Consider the following 18,102-nt stretch of genomic DNA (forward strand, 5'->3'; position numbering starts at 1 on the left):
AGCTTGTCGGTGCCATGGTTGTCTATGAGCACAGTTGGTTTGTGTTGTGAACAGGAAGGAAGAAAGAGTGATGTTTTATGTATGTGTCTGGCTATATTGGTGTATGAATAGTGCCTCTACTTTTGCCACTGAAAATTTTAGTGCTTGTGAGTGCTTGACTCTTCCTGTGTGTCTCAGAATAACATGTCTCCTGGTGTGTGTGTGTGTGTACACTTGAGTTAAAGCCTGTGTGTGCACATGCACAATGCAGCAGCCCAGGATGTCTCCCAAGTTCTGATTATGCCAGACTGACTGACCTACTGAGAGCCCCAGAGCTAATCACATGACTGCGTAAGCCAGTCACAAGGGACTCTGCGACAGAGCAGCACAGATGAGGCGCCATGCTGCCTTCCAAGTGCGGTTGTTTCTTAATTATTGCATGAGTGCATACTTATTGCCTTCCTCACCCAACCTCTCCCTGACTCTAAAGATGTATGAGACTGAGCGCTTGTGTTTACAGACATTTAGGTTGCTTACAGCTACTTTGGTTCTTAGTTTAGTTTAGTGGTGCGCATCATTTCTCATGATCGAGCAGATGTGTTAATACACAACATAATACAAGCTGAAGGGTAAAAAAATGTGCTCTAATGTTTTACTGATGGCGATATATCTTACATCCCTCTAGGCTGACATAATTGAATAAAGTTTGTTCTTTCTCACAGTGATGCAATTAGTTCCTTAAAATTCAATGTGTCGCTGAGAATGAAAAACTGCGGGCCATCAGACTCTAACATTGCTGTGCGTGTGCTTAAGTGTTGCAGTGAAGTGATGTCACCCGAGCAGACAGCAAAATCAATTTCCAGAGAATGAGTTTTACAGTGAGACTTCAAAATGAACTTTAAGAAATGACAAGCTGAATTTTTCACACATACACTTGCTCAGTTTGGTGAAACAACTAGTTTGGCTTTAGGTCAGATATTTTAATATAGAAAATATATTTTTAATGTAAAAAAATAAGTGCTTTGGGCTTAAACTGTAAGAAATAAATATGGAAATTTACAGTAAAAGTTTGTTTAGCTTGTTGTGCTGACTGGCCCATAGTTTTAAGTGAAAAATTGTTGTTAATTTGTTGTTTATTCATGATTTATTCATTTGTTTTATTTATTTGATATTCATTTTAATTTTTTTTAACCCACTGTAAAAATCATACATTTGAATAGTCGATGTAAGTGAAAAAAAACAGGAATGTTCTGTCATTTAATGGCTTATGTACATCTCTTTAACTTGTGTCGTATGAATGGCTGTGAAGGAACTGTGGAACTTACAAAAAAACAGTTAAAAGTCTAAAATGTGTGCCTTGCTTCACAATCCAATCCTCTCCAGATTGCTGGGTCTTTATCGGGTCAATTCTGGCCCCATTTTTCTTGTAAAACAAAGGGGGCCTAGCAAAAAATGTTTGGGAACCACTGCTTTAGATCACAGATTGCATGGGTATAGCTGCGATGGTTGTGGACACTTGTTTTTCAGATCTTGTCTTTAATATTTTGGTCACTGCTTTGTTGTTGTTGTTTTTTTTCACACCAGCATAGATGAGATTGTGGAGTGCTACATTATCAGCTAAGGTGAGCAGGATCAGTGAGCAGGCTGTATAGGTGCAACTCACAGACACGTAATAATGGTGGTTAGCACTATTGTCTCACAGCAAGAAGGTCCTGAGTTCAGTTCCAGCATCAGGCTGTGGTCTTTCTGTGTGGAGTTTGCATGTTCTCCCCCTGTTTGTATGGACTCACTCCAGGTACTCTGGCTTCCTCCCACAGTCCGAAGACATGCAGTTAGTGGGGATAGGTTAATTGGAAACTCTAAATTGTCCATAAGAATGTGAGTGCGACTGGTTGCCTGCCTAAGACTGGCAACCAGTCCAGGGTGTACCCTGCCTCTCACCCTAAGACTTAGGGTTAGGTTCCAGCCCCCTCGCAACCCTGAAAAGTATAAGCGTCAGAGAATGGATGGAATCTCGATGAAATTTGCTACATAAGCTTTAGAAATTCTTTTTATAAAACTAAAATTCGGACAAATTACTACGTGTAGTAGCTGATCTGAAAGCCAAGGGTGACATTACATCTGTATTACGTGTACATTGTTGACATTACGTGTCAATGTTCATCAAAAAGTAATGAGCCTGTAATTTTTAGAATATTGTAAAAAAGAACAATAAATGTGTGTTTATTTTTAATTAATTTTGCCATCTCACTGTACACAATGCTGTAGTTAAAGGAAAGGAATAATGTGATTAATGTCTGTGTTTTCATACATGAGTAAAAGCAAACAAGTACTGAAGGCCTGGTAAAACCCCCTTGTGCATTTTTGCTGGTAATACTAAGAATAATTGGTATAATTATAATAATATCTTTACTGTGGATACAGATAAAAACACTTAAATACATGTCTGTGTATAGCAAGACTATAAAAATGTCTTCTAAGAAGTGATTTAAAGAAACTTACTGATCCTTAGAGTTGTATCTCTCCAGGCAAGTTGTTCCAAAGTCAAGCCTTACAAAAAGCATCGTTAGCTTTTAGTTTGGACTTTGGCATAGCCAGAAGGGACTCACCCGAGCATCTGAGGCGGGCTAATAAAGGGTCAAAACTTCTGCTTGTAGTCTGGGGATCGACACATGCTGTGCAAAAGTGAGAATCTGAGCTGTGAAATCTGAACTATTTGAGCTGAGAAAGACATTTTTCATTTATGCCAGAGAGGAGGTAGCTGCGATAGCCGAGCCTCGGGAAAATAAATGTGTGGATGTCTTTCTTCAGGTATGAGTGTGAATTTATTATTAAACGCAAGTTAAAAATAAAAGTACCAGTTTCTTTGAGATTGAGGCTCCTTCTGTGAACAATCCATTCATTCTAACAGGCTAATAACAATTCCCATGGAGGGAAGCAGTAGGTGTAGGTAGCAGCCAGACAGCCTAAATATTGCAAGACAATGCCAAATTCCTGATGAGAAGCAAAGCAACACAGAGGCAGTCTGCCAGGCAGCTACAATATGAATCAAGCAATTAGATTTCCCAACTGAGTGCCCTGGATTATTTTGCTTCCTGTTAGTCACCTGGCATCTTCTAACGATCTACAAAGCAACGTTAAGAATACTTTTCTGCCAAGTTTCTGACATTTCTTGAATACCGTGCAGTAATGACTCGCCATGAGCTGTTTTACACTTGTATTTACACTGACCAACAACAGCATGTCGTTACCTTAAGTAAAACTGCAAAACTGCACTTTGACTTTCTTCCTGCATTCCTTCTGACACCTCTTTCACTTTTGACCTTTTTTGGCTCTTGTCATCCTGATGCTTACATCCTTTTTGTAATGTGTTTGATAAAAACACTTACTGTGTAGCAAAATCAGGACATCTAGTCACCCTTTCTTGCAACGTTATCTTTAATGACTTTTGGTAGTCGGAAAAGAGTGAAGTGCCCACTCCGGGTCAGGGACAAGTTCCTGCCCCAAATGGAGTATCTTGGGATCTTCTTCGCGAGTGACAGGAGGGAACGGGAGATTGACAGACGGCTGCAGTGATGGAGACACTGTACCGGTCCGTTGTGGTGAGACAGGGTGAGAAGTTCAGCCATCTTGGAGGGGCTCAGAGTGGAGCCGCTGCTCCTCCACATCCAAAGGAGCCAGTTCAGGTGGTTCGGGCATCTGACAAGGATTCCTCCTGGGCGCCTCCAGGAAGAGTTGTTCCGGGCATGTCCCACCGGGAGGAGGTCCCGGGACAGACCCAGGACATGCTGGAGAGAGGACTTTTAGTAGTTTTTGAGGATGTGACGAGGTGATTGATTCTCACTTTAGGGTGTCAAATGTTGTTGATTTGCATATGGTACAAATTCCACAGGACACCTTGTTCGAGCACACGGGAATGTCTACATGAAAGAGATCCTGCGTGCATGTATGCACCAGCATATAGAGAGCCCCCCAAATATCTTTAAACCTGCGCTAATTTTCCAAGGCTAAGACTACATCAAAACTGTGATATTGCATAATGTGATAAATGCAATCAATGGTTATGGGTGACTGTGCTATGGATTATGTGTTGCTATGATTTTAGCACATTTGAGTTTGTGTAACATTTTAACTGTATCTCCAAAGCACTTTGAACCTTTGAACCCAGAAATCCAATTTGATACGAGTTGATGTGGTGTAGTCCGTCTGTTGTGTGTTGTTGTATTGTTGATCCTCTTCACCGCAGAAGAACAATTTGTCCAATCAAATATGTGCTAAACCCCACAGTGAAACGGAACTTAAAGCGCCTTTATCTTCAGTAATGCAGCATATTTCCACATGAAATCCTTTAGATATGATTGGATCAGTCAAAAGCGGGCACGGATTACCAAATATGCCAAGAGAATATGGAAATAGAGGCCAATGCAGGGATAGAAAGATGCAGTGACCTCCACATTCTCCCCATTCAGCTGTGCTCTGAAACCAGAAGCGTGTCCATGCAACAGGATTTGCAACTTCATATTAGTAATGATGGTGGTTCAGTTCTTACTAGAAAACATTGCAGAGGTAATTTAAGCTGCAGACCCAGCAGGCGCCAGACCAGGTTATGAGCAAAAAATCAAAGTGTGCAAAACTAATCAGTTCTGCAAAATAGCTTTAAATTTGGTCCTCAGTGAATCACCTTGTTGTTGAATTGTGCTATACAAATAAACTTGCCTTGCCTTGCCTTGCCTTCAGTGTGCAGAAAGTAAGACAGTATGTGTTTTTAAGAGGACAAAAAATATAGATTCCTATTTGTTTTTTTCCCCCTGCTACAAACATTTTTCTTTATTTCGAGGTTTCTGCTGAACAAATATGACTGATATTGTCTGACACACCTCAAAATTATTAAAGCAGCACATTAACTTAGCAAAATACACAGTTGTAAAACCAGTCGAGTCTTCCTGTGTTTTATGGGGCTGAGGCTATCTCCAGCCTTTCTTCCTTTATATAGCATTTTTCCAGGCTTATCCTTTTTAATATTTTTTTTATTTTATCTACATTTTTTTTTGTAAAAACACTGTGTGAAAATATAGCATAATTCAGTTTTTCTATTTCTTAGTGTAGTACATACAGGCTGAGGCGGCAAGAGCACCTATATTCTTTTCTGTAAAGTACCCGACCCTCAAAAAAACAATAAAGAAACCGATAAATGACAACATCAAAACACCAAAAAATATATATCTTTGTAAACCATTCTTTAAAAAACACACACACACACACACACACACACACACACACACACACACACACACACACACACACACACACACACACACACACACACACTAAATTTGTCAGCATCCTACCACAATTTACACATTAATCTCCTTTAAACACCCTCTTTTTTTCTTTTAGTCACATTGCAGATCTCTTTCAAATCATATTTGATGTCCAGAAGTACAAAATCATCCATCCAGCTCTGGCTTTAAATATCACTTGGCAGAGATATACCAATGCTACTGCATATTTCACGTCAGTAATGTCTAATAATATCAAGTTTGTAATGGCTTCCTATATGGTGGGTTAGGTATTTTAATATAGGCCACACAGCAGGGAGACAAGCCCACAGGCCTCTCACATCAAACACCAGCCAAACCGCTGGAGGTCTAAATTTAATCCACATGTCATCCGATTAGTCTGATTTTCAATCAGAACTAATAAATAGTAAATAACTTCAAACAAAGCAGCCATATTATTTTCTCTGTTGAGGGGTCTGTTCATGCAGCCAACTAGTGCATGTAATTCCCCAGTGATCATAATTGTATTATAGATAATTCAAGGTTCTTTTTATCTGTAAACTGTTGGCACAGTACGATAAGCCCTCATATGCATTTTCATCCTGCCAACAAAAATAATGTCTAATGTTGCCTCTTACGCCAAGCCGTGAAACTGCAGGGCACCACTGTGACACGCAGGTGGGACTCGATTTCATTTCTGTAAAACATTGTGGGTGACTGATCACATAGTGTAACTCAGACTAGAAGCTAGAGGCTGTCTGTCAAGCAAAAAAAAAGAATGCCGAACATCACAAACATGCTCGCTTTTGCCTTCATTTATCAGCAGATATTTGCGGTGCATGAATTCCTTATCAGTGTAATTTTCTGTGTTTACGAAACAAGAGTTCATTTTGTGCTCTGTTCACTTGTGAAGTTGTTGCGTTAAATATGTTATTGTGTTTGTTGTGATAACATCATACTTCCTTATCGCTCATTCTTATTGTTACAGCCGCCGTTCAAGGTGATACACAACAGACGTCTCAGACGTCACAAATAACCAGAACGCTCTGTGTCTTTCTTTATCCGTTCTAATGGTTACCCCGGTGACAGCATCCCTGTGGTTGCTGTGGAGACCCAGCAGCAGAGGAAGCCCAAGCTTGTTGTCAAGCTGAACGAGGCTGTTGATTTACTGTTACCTCAAATAGGTTTGGGCTCCTGCTTTGCTTCTTTTCATCTAACGACTGACTTTGGTATCACTTTGTTGCGCTGTTTTGAAGTGCAAGGTTGACGTCTTGTAGCAAAAGGAAGTCTAGTAAGTTTCTTTTAATGCGTGAATGTATAAGATGGAATCTCTGCAGATTAACATAAAAAAATTTTCTTCCATGTTGTTTTCTCTTTGTCTTTGATTTAGAGGATATCAGGTTATCAAAGCCATGTTAGGCTGAATGTGTTCTCATACAGAAACTGAACACGGACGATTCAAAAATCGTTCTGAAAGCAGAGGTGACAAAAGTTATTCCTTCGTTTTTCTTTCATTTTACCTCTCAGTTCAAACCATCTGACACAGAGAAACTTGACAGGGTAATTCTTTTGTATTGACCGGTCTGAACTGACCCAAACACCCAAAATGTTTGACTTTAACAGCTGTGAGGAAATGACATTTCAGCTTGACATTTTGTGACTTTCTGTGCTCTTTCATCATAAGACCACACACACACACACACACACACACACACACACACACACACACACACACACACACACAGCAAATATAAGTATATATATATAAACAATTATGGAAGTAGGCCTAATAATGATAATGATTATTGTAACTCCTTGTACTATGGTCTTCCCTCTTCTCTTCTTCTTAGACTGCAAACAGTCCAAAATGCAGCAGCCCGCCTTTTAACTGGTACCAGGAAATTTTGCCATATTACCCCTGTCCTAGCTAGCCTGCATTGGCTGCCCATAAAGTACCGTATTCAATTTAAAATATTACTTCTTACTTTCAAAACTATTAATAAATTAGCGCCAAGTTATCTTAGTGAACTTCTCAAACCACATACTCCTGCTAGAACACTCAGATCTGCCACTCAACTACTTCTGACCCAACCCAGATCTCGACTGAAGTCTCGGGGTGACCGTGCGTTTGCTCTGGCTGCCCCGGTACTGTGGAACACCCTTCCTCTCGACCTCCGCGCATCTGATTCCATTGCACTGTTCAAATCACGATTAAAAACCCACTTATTCAATCTTGCCTTTCCCTCTAGTTAATATTTCTTTTATGATTTTATATCATGCACTTTTATGCTCATTTAAATTCTTGTTTGCTCTGTACCTGTTGCTTTCCTATGTATTAGTGACAGTTATCTGCTTGCATATTTAGTACTTGCTTTGGTCCTATTTCTATTATCCTCCTCCTATACTCTATTTTACTTGTTAAGCACCTTGGCATACCCTTGGTTTTTAAGTGTGCTTTATAAAGTTTATAATAATAATAATAATAATAATAATAATAATAATAATAATAATAATAATAATAATAATAAGATGATTATTTGGAACAAACCCCCAACAACAAATACTGGAGCCCCGTCTATTTGCATGTACTGATTTCCACTTTGGCTCCAAACTTTATGTTGTTGTTTTTCTACTTTTTCACATATTAATATGCCCCAATAACCAAGCACCTCTCCGACTGTCAGTGTCTGTAGCTACAATCCAAGTGATCACACTTTCTTGGCTTTTGAAGTGGAATATTGGCCAGTTCCAGTCTGGCCCCTAAACCCTGTCCCTACTCATTTTCAGTCCGTTTGATGTTCACATGGAGGGTCCACAACATTAAGTGATGTTCCAGAGCAGATAGCCTTGAGTGGAAGTGGGCTATAAAGCTTTCATACCCTGATTCTGCTCTGCTGCTGGCTAACTAACCAAACTTGGGCCCCATATTTACAGATATATTGCATTTATAAACACAATTATGTTTGCACGTAGTCTTTTTGCATGCCACTTCAGAAGTCATGTTATTTTTATTCGTATAACAGCAAAGAGCAAGAAAGAAAAAATGAAGTGAGACCAAACAAACATCTGAATGAAACTGAAATAGGCTGGATCTCCTAATTTAAACTAGCTGTAAGTGAGACTGCATGGAGCTGAACACAGGGGGGTGTAGGAATTAGAGCGTGTAGTTCCAATCCATATGTAATATACGTTATATAAGGTTTGCATTTTCATTTAGAGTTTACTGGTGGAGAGGATGCCGAGGACATAAAATAATCGTAATCATGAGTAATGCTACAAAAAATAAAAAGCAATAGAAAAACAAGTGGAATTATTGTTCAGGCTTTGAGCATCTCTCTGAGATTTTATTCCTCGTGTTGCTGATTGACAGCTCTTGGCCCTCATTTGGAAATGAAGTGCAATCTTACTGGGAAAAGATTAATGAATGCTGGCACAAGGACTGTAAAATATGTCTGGAGTGCTGCGGGATTAAATGAGCCGGTGCTTGTGTTTTTCGATAGTTTCGATAGTGCTATTTTTCACTTTCTGTGTGAAGTTTATTAGTGTAGGATATTTCAGCAGTGATCAAACATCAATTTAAACTTAATCTCATATTCTCCAATGGCAGGCTTGCAGCCTTGGCGAGTCCAAAGCAGCTAGCTCATGGCGTTACACAAGTTGCAAGCAGAAAGCAAGTGATAAGTTGAGGAAAACAAGAATTGTATTATATGTAGAGGGTTTCAGCATATTTACTGCTTACAGCTTTTCATAAAAACATAGAGATATTTATGTTATAGCCCATACTACTGTTTGGGCAAGGATAGTAGGCAGCACTAATAATGTATGAATTTAGAATATTTATGAAACAAATATAAAAGGGAAAAATGTCTAAGCTACAGGCACAGTTTCCTCTTATTTGTCTTGTGTGCACAAATCTCCTGATTTTTAGAATTGATCACATGGACATGGATGCCACTACTACAGTGCAACTATATATGTGTAGCAAGTCCATTCCCCTATGAAAATAGAACTGAATAAATGTAACCCATTCAGATATTGACAACAGCTGAAATAGCAGCCGTTGCATTAATACTCACTGATAAGCTGCATTGTGTGTGTGTGTGTGTGTGTGTGTGTGTGTGTGTGTGTGTGTGTGTGTGTGTGGATATGCGTGTGGATATGCGTGTCCTCTTCTAACTGTTTAGTGATGCAACTTTCAGAAACCAAAAAGCTTCACCATTAGCCACAATTTTTTATTGTGTGCATTAAATCCATCACTGTACTGTGTGTGCATGTAACTGCTGTTTCAGTTCAGCCAGAAATAGACAACCAGAGTTGGAAAGAGCAGTGAGGCAGTGGCAACAGAACCGATGCTAACTGGAGCTGACGTGATGCTGGGTTGCAAAGTAGGTTGCAGATGTGCAGAAAATTGTCTGCGAACTTGGATGCCTTAAATGGTTCCTTGCATAGGATCGCCACATCAAATCAAATGTTTAATGATCAGCTGTATTCTGGAGGTTTCCACAATTTGGTTCGGCTTAAAGGTGTAAATGAGGAAAAAAACACAAACAGTACATATTTACATTAATTTAACTATAAATCCTGAGAAAAGTAGGCCTACTTCCCTGTTATCACACTCTTTAGTCGGTGTGATATTGTGCTGCACTCAGCTCACACAATGGGTAGTTGTTGTTGTCAGGCAGTTTTCTTACACTTTGGCAGCTCTTAGCAGTATTACTGAGAACACGGCACACTTTCCAAATGCTGCTTTCTCCCCTTCAGAGAATAATAAACTTCTCAGAACTGCTGCTGCATTACTTTTGTTTTGCACATACACATTATGAGAGACAGATTGTTTTAAACGCTCAAGAACCTAAATAATTGCATTATATCACATGAGCATTTTTTGCATCCTTGTGGAAATTTTGGGCTGTTTCTCACACAAACAGATGGAGTGTCTGGGTTGCTTCAGTGCTGTCAGATCCTGTCAAAGCAACAGTCCTGGTCATACTAATATGCTGGCAGACATCACTAAAGAATTAAACTAAAGACAGCAACTCAAATATTAACATAAAAGCCACCTTTTGAGTACGATTTGATTAGTACGCCTCTTTTTATTATCACTGACTGATTTAATTTTTTCTAAATATCTATTTTTTTTTCCAACAATCTATCCAAACTGCTTTCTGTTCTTGCCTCCACACAGACAGATGGATGTCCTGAATAGTCCCAGGAAATGGTTACATGTCCATCCTGTTGGACGGCCTCACTGTGTTGGATAGAATTTATTGGCTTGAGACTACCATTACGCCCACTGAGTCTCGTACCACATCGAGTACATGAGTGCTTTGTGGTTAGAGTGGGAGTCCTGGTAGCAAGTCAAACACTTTATTTTTTAAAAGGAAAAACAATAGCATTGAGAAAAAAAATTTCCATGATCCTCACAGTCTCGCTTTACACAGAGACCTTGGACCTCATTCACAGCACTGTGTAGAGACAAATATGTAGATAGGTGCTTAAACCATGCAAATGCTTTAAACACCAGTCCACAAAAAAATTCAATTTTGTCCCATGAAGTTGTTCTTACTCTGCACAGAAATGTGCAACTCCCAACGGTTTGTGTATGTGCAAATGATCAAAATGTAAACACACATGCATTGTACAAATAGTAATTCATATAGTGCCAAACGAGGAAAAAAAAGTTGCCTCAAGGCACTTTTTACTGTAAGGTAAAGATCCTAGAGTGTTCAACAATCAAATAACCCCCTATGAACAAGCACATTGTGACGGTGAGAAGGAAGAATTTCCTTTTAGCAGGAAGAAACCTCCAGCAGAATGAAGGACCGCAGAAGGCAGTCCAGAATAAATCTGTTTCATTATCCTAAACAAAACTTTAAGAACAACATGCACACTCGTTTTGTTTGCAAATGACAAACACTTTTGCACACATATTAGTGAATTTGGCCCCTTAGCATGTTGGTTGTGAGTGTGACCTCTATTTGTCTTACATTTTAGAAATTACCTTAACTGAAAAATCACCACCAACTGGTGAGCTTTGAAGCTTTAGACAACAAATGAATGTAAAAATACCCCTGCCAATGATCTGGATTAAATTCAGCTGAATCAGTTGTACATACACATGCTCTGAGGGCAGTTGCAAATTTGTTTTGCGTATTCAGCATATACCTGTAATTCTCTGGCAAACTGTCCAGTGTGTACCCTGCCTCTTACCCTTTGACAGCTGGGATAAGTGGATAAGCTGTTAACAAAATAAATAGACCATATTATTCAGTCCAAGCTTGATTTCCAGCGAACGAGCTAAAATAATGTACCCTACAGTAACTACCCAGTCTGGAACAACAGTAAGTAAGGTAAAGACGGATGATTTTCATTAAATGCATTTATATGATAGAGTTCACTAAACACTTAAAGTAAAAATTCAGGTCATTTAAATGCTGTTTTTGCTCTGTGTTAGCTAGATATGTAAATGCACAACTGTACATGCTGGGAATACCAGATTAAAATAAAATAGACTAAACAAAAAAAAGAAGAAGCTATAACCGCAAGGGTAAAGGTCATGACAACCAATTCTTAAAATTTTGCAATAAAAATGGTAACATGTTAACATTTAGCCTTTCACCACTGCTAATTTAAGAGATAAAGATGCAATTTGCAAGCTAGTTTTTAATTACATTAAATACATTAGTATTAGCTCAGGTAGACCAACTAAAATATACACTAGATCACCAGTGATTCATTCCTTGGAAACTTTGATAATTACAACAAAGTTTCAAGTAAATATTTTAATTTGTGAAAGTGAAATGGAAAATTGTCCCTCACAGCAGTGCTCAGTGTGCCTCACTTTGAGATAAGACTTGTAACCATCCTGAGCAGCTTTTGTGCAATCGTTGTTGATAAATGAATTTAATGTCTTTATAGAACACCAGGCTGAACGTGACATGATGACATCTTTTGCTGAAGGTCCCGGCATTGTGAGCGCATCCACTGATTGCATTGTGTATGTGAAAAATGCTCTGCCTGTTACTAACAATGCTATTTTATTTGGCCTAATGAGTTGAAACTGCAGTGTCTTCATTAGTGCACATAATGTGACACTCTTCTGTACTGCAGGGTGGTACTGCAGATGTACTATGTAGTTTAGTCACATAGACAAATCTTGCCTGCAGCTCTGAGGTGGAGATCAAGACATTTAGATTTTTTTAAATCCAGCATGTGTGATAATTACCTGAATGAAAACCAGCCACCAGTTGGCTGGTTGGCAGACTGAGCTGCCACACTCCCCCTCCTCAGTTTTTCTCTCCATGTTGACGACCAATTGGCTCAGTTCTGTTCTCACACTTCCTAACCACCTGTCCTGCTCAGTCAGAGCGGCAGCATGAATCAACTTTTGTTGGCCGGAAGCTTTGAGCATGGAATACAGGAGTGAGGAAGGCAAAGCCCTGACCAAAGAGATTATACCCGGATATTATCACAGGCACCTGAAAATAGCAAGCCGAAGTGGTCAGAAAGCTTGCAGTGACCTGGCAAGGTTTTACAGGTTTGTGTTGGCATCTGCAGAGATGCAGTGGGACATCAGCAGAAACAATGCCAGCTGGAAACTCGCTATCGTCAATACATAGTACGACCTAAACGGCCTGCTTTGTGCATCGTTTTCATGTGATGATTCTCATAATCTGCTAAAAGCCGAATGTTCTCACATGGACATGCTCAGTGTGTCTTTTCCAAATAGAGAAAGCATATCATGTCTGGACAGATCTACATTTATCCATCTTTAATCCATATTTTCTGTTCCGCCATCCACCTACCATCTATCCATCCATCCTGTCCATATTTGTTCTCAGTAGAGGTTCTTCTATCCTAGTGTTTTGTCAGAGGTCTGATGGTAGAGTCGCATATGTTGCTCTCAGCCTGAGCAGGTGGCCAACTGTTGGCGGAGAAAACACTCAAATCACTGCTAACAGTTATGCATATGGTAAAGGCCTTCCATCCTCGACACCGTCCATCATTCATTCATTCCATGACCATTCATTCATCCATTCAAATAAACAGATTCCTGTTAGATACTTAAAGAAACAAAAAGTTGACTATGGAAAGAAAACACTCCTCAATAAGTATTGTGTACTTGTGTTTGTACAAATTACAGTAAATTAATATGCTCTGTACCACTTTTACTTTTAAACATTATCAAGAACTATGTGCCAAATGTCAACTTTTAGGGTAGATTTACTAATCACATTCCTCTCAAGGTTATTATAGTTAACTAAAACGAAACTAATAGCTAAAGCTAGATGTAAAAAAAACAAACAAAAAAAACATTTTAGTTAAAATACAAATTTAAAGGAACTCAAACGATTTTTTAAACCTATAAAACAGATTAAAATAGAATAAAAATCAGAGCAGAAATATCCGTTGTTTAAGTATCAGCGTGTCTTTTATCCTGTCTTCCTTCTCTCAGCCCAACCGGTCGCAGCAGATGGCCACGCCCCTCCCTGAGCCTGGTTCTGCTGGAGGTTTCTTCCTGTTAAAAGGGAGTTTTTCCTTCCCACTATCGCCAAAGTGCTTGCTCATAGGGGGTCATATGATTGTTGGATTTTTCTCTGTATCTATTATTGTAGGATCTACTGTATAATATAAAGCCCCTTGAGACGACTGTTGTCGTGATTTGGTGCTGAATAAATAAAACTGAATTGAATTGTTAGTTTGTATCGAAATTGTATCAAAACTTGCCTGATGAGTTTTTGATGGACATGTTCATTCAGACTTTGGAGGTCTACAAGACTGAGACACCACTGCTTTTAATAATTTCCTTTTTTATTGTAATACCTGTACGGATTTTTCAAATTCTCCCATTTACTGAAAACAATAAAGCTACCACAAAAGACTAAGCTAAAATGAAATATTAAAAATAAATAAATAAATAAACTGAAACAAGAAAGGACATTAGAAACTAAACTTAATTAAAAGCAAAGATTGCTATTGGAGCTTAGCTTGCTATAACATAAAGCAGCTGCAATATAAATTGCAGTAGCTTAACTTCCACTTTAAATGATATTTATAGTATGACATCCTTTAATGAGGAACAGATTGGTGGTAGTTAATAGTGCAGTGGTTGAAAGGCTTTCTAGCAGGTGTCCAGAGGATATACAGCAGCTAAGCTCAGAGCTAGTTCTATAAAGCTTCTCTTGCTCAGAATCACTGTCTTTTAATTAACCAATCCTCCTTAGAGACATGGGGAGCATGGGAAGTGTGCGTCACACATGCACACTTAACACACAGGCTAAAATGAGTGTGTGCTGAAAAAAAATCTATCCAGATTTACTTCTCTTATAATCTTTTGGCTGGAAACCAAAAAAAAGAAAAAAAAGAAAAAAACCCTCCAAAAACATGCAGCATCTACCTGGATTGAGGCCAAAACCAAACCTTTTGACTTCACAACAAATGAGCAAATGCAGTAAACCGTACCACCCACTGAGACGTCCAGCAAGCCAATCAGACGGTCAGTCTTGTATTTCTTCCTTGTTCGTTTCCACTAAGGCAAGGTGCCTTTGAGCCTGAATGTATTAGGCAGGATGATCACCTTTCTCTGCCAAACCTTCAGGCTTTGTTGAGAAGATGAAGACAGTTTACAGAATGGAGATAAAGGCCGGAGCTAAATGCTTTGACTGAATGTTATCTTTGTTGCTCCATTTCCACGTATCATCTGATGTTTACCAAATGAAAAATGACGCCACAAAACTGTGATTACTTAAAAATAAGCCACACCAAACGTTGCCTGGAAAACAGATCATTCTCATCATTTGACTTGTGAGCTGAGCGCTTGTGTATGTTCTAGGAATAATAACGCCACGCGTAGCACAGCTAACCTAACAGATCAGATTAGTATCTGTGAAATCACAGCTGATTAGGATTTGCGTGTGTGTGTGCGTGTGTGTGTCCTAATGCACTCTGGAACATCTAAATTAATTCCCTATGCTTTATCCTCTAAAAACATAAGTGACCTACTTTAGACATTATTACTATTTTCCACAGTTGCAGTTTTAATCCCTTTGGATAAATGTGTGAGAGACAGAGGGGTAAAAAAGAGAAGGTGTGTGTGTGTGTGTGTGTGTGTGTGTGTGTGTGTGTTTTGCAGAGAGTGAGGGAGGAACTTTTATTTTTTCCCCAGTGATGAGCAAAGCAGTTAAAATCTCCTGGCATCTGGAAAGTTGTGATGGCATTATGAGGACTAATGATCTGAGGATTCCAGCTGTGTGTGCTCACAAGTGTGTGTTTGTGCATGGACGGGAATGTGTTACCATAAAAGTAATTGTCTAGCTTGTGGGACTGATGAGTCAAAGACTGCTCACTATTGTGCCGTTGTCCAGAACTCCTAATTAAACTCTATTCTTTCTTTTTCTTTCCCCATTTCCTTCTCCATCACTCTGTTTCCAGCAGCTGAGGGAGGTCATCATGAGTCAATGAGGCAGGCTGACTTGCTTCTGGACCCCGCAGTGACTTCCAACCTCTCGGCCACCCCTGGGATTGGAGACAAAGCTGGGGCTAACAACAAGGATACAATGGATGGGCCTCACACTGGTCCTGATGCTGGGTCTGAAGCTTGGCCTGAGGCAAAAGTGTTTGCTGAAGCCAGAACAGCAGTTTGGACAGAAACAGAAGCAGGAGTGCGTGCTGAAGCAGGTGGCAAAGTCTTTACCGAGACTGGGATTATGACAGGAACTGGTGCTTGGGCTGAAGTCGGAGCAGAATGGAGGCCCGTAGACACAGAAGGGGAAGACCTGCCGAGCATGCCTGGGGACACAGCTCCCTGGCTGGGGCAGCGGAGGCTACAGACAGATGGAGAGGAAAGAAGAGAGCAGGCAGCTTTCTCATCTGTCCTAACCATGCTGGCAGAGACAGCAGAGCTGCAGGCTCCAGTGGTTGGAAAACCTTTAGGGCTGCTGTCTAAAGCTGCTTGGACCAAAAGCTCCTCTTCATCATCGGCCAAAGCCACCTCCTCCTCTACGACAAAAGCATCCTCTTTGCCTTCTTCCTCCACATCCTCCTCCTCTCCAGCTAGTACACTACAAGACAGTCACACAGCAGGATCACAGAATATATCTGTGCTTGTTGTCAACACTAACTACTCCAACAGCAACAGTAGCCCCACCATTGGTATGTAATATTTCTGCCATTTGAATATGTTTCACATTTTTACAATGATTACGTGTTAGCAACCATAACTAGACACTGCTGACTAAAAAATAGTTTTTTCCTAAAAAGGAAAAACAAGAGAAACAGTGTAAGGAGTTGATGAAATTGTGTGTTCATCAGCATGAGTATTTTTCACTAATTATCTTGGTAAGTAGTGGTTAGACTTCGAGTACAACAGGGAGCAATGCAATTTTGAGGAAACATAACTGAGATGAAGTGTACTGTCTTCATCTTCGCTTTCGTCATTTCTCCTACAAATATAATACATACAGTTAAAAAATAACTTTAGTTTAAATATAAAAAAAATGTTTTTTTCAGTAAGCATTGATTTGCATACACATCATGATATAAGCTAAAATACATTTAGTTTTTTTTTTCATTAAACTAATCGGTTCTAAGATTTTTGAATTAGCATTAAGCGGCTAATTAGTTATAGCTAATTAGCCTGCTAGCTTAGCTTTCATCTAAGATCCACTGCTGTTAACAAGAAATCTGGGCCTGTTTTTGCTCCAAACACTGGTTCATGGGTTACATGCAATGCAACGGTGTCCTGTATACAAAGTATAATTCATCTGCTGTGGTTCATGCTACATAATGAAAAATGCTAGTTTGGGTGGATGACCCTCAGGATTCTGGTATCACTTCAGTGTAGTTAAAAGAATGAAATGAAACAACCCATGCAGTCTATACAGTCTGCTTAGAGAGGCAGGAAGCATGCTATTTATACTAGCATAACAAAGCTGTTTGACCCTCTGACTCCGGCCAAACTTTAAACTAGCATAAAATAGGATCACACTGTTACCCACCCACCAACATTTAGCTACTGGAGCTAAACGTGTGTGGAGCTGTGTGTGTGACTTGCAAATTGTCTCAGCAGTTTCTCACCTTTCTGAATAGCAAGACTCCTCTGAGGATTATGTGCCACTGAACGATCATGCACAACAATGTAGTATTGTATTTGGCATCCCGTGAAAAGTAATCATAAAGAGACTGCTTTAATGTGATCACCTGATTGCAGGGACTGTGGAATTTAATTGCTCCCCCTAATTGAATAATGGCATGCATTAACTCTGCTTACGTCATTGCACAAAGGCCTATTGTGGCAATAATAAGTGAATAGCAAACAGTCAGCTAATTTTGCTCAGCTTTTGTTTTTTTTAAGCCTACAGCACACTTTCACACAGCGAAATCGGCTTTGATGTCATCTTTTATGAATCGTCATTCTTAACTACTTTCATCAAATTGTAATTTTCAGCATTGCTATCATCACAGCCACTTAGGCGCATCATCTTCATCATCCCATCATCGCCCTCACTATTTTGTCAGCATCCTTCATGTCCTGTCCCATTTCATCACCTTCGTATCTCCCCTGCTTCCTGTCATGCCATCATTATCTATAGCGCTGACATCAGCAAGGTAAATCCTTCACATATATTTTAGCTTCTGATCAACGAGTGAGCAGAAAGCTAATATCCTGTTGCTCAGAGTTTTGTGTCACATAACAAGCACAATATTTGAAGTCGTCAGGTGTTGATAAGAATGAATCCGCAGCTTGGTCTGAAAAGGTTCATTGATCGCCTGGCTCTTGTTTACTTTAGCTTCCTCTACACTCATCAATATGCGTCTCGCATCAGTATGTAGATGGATTAAACAA

General features: G+C 39.5%; 1 protein-coding gene across 5 annotated transcripts in view; it reads left to right on the top strand.

The window, feature by feature from the left end:
- kiaa1549la (KIAA1549-like a) overlaps nucleotides 1-18,102 on the top strand; it is a 112,009-nt gene that overhangs the window by 26,549 nt on the left and 67,358 nt on the right. For 4 of the 5 annotated variants that reach the window (XM_085280697.1, XM_085280695.1, XM_085280694.1 and 1 more), the window contains exon 2: nucleotides 15,690-16,409. In XM_085280697.1, the coding sequence (XP_085136823.1) occupies nucleotides 15,690-16,409 (720 nt within the window). The remainder of the gene's footprint in view (nucleotides 1-15,689; nucleotides 16,410-18,102) is intronic. The other variant, XM_085280696.1, reaches the window with a different exon arrangement.

This window comes from Mchenga conophoros, linkage group LG7 (assembly GCF_057382185.1).
Source record: "Mchenga conophoros isolate Kocher_MC1m ecotype Shallow Benthic linkage group LG7, M_conophoros_male_GT1.1, whole genome shotgun sequence".
Taxonomy (NCBI): domain Eukaryota; kingdom Metazoa; phylum Chordata; class Actinopteri; order Cichliformes; family Cichlidae; genus Mchenga; species Mchenga conophoros.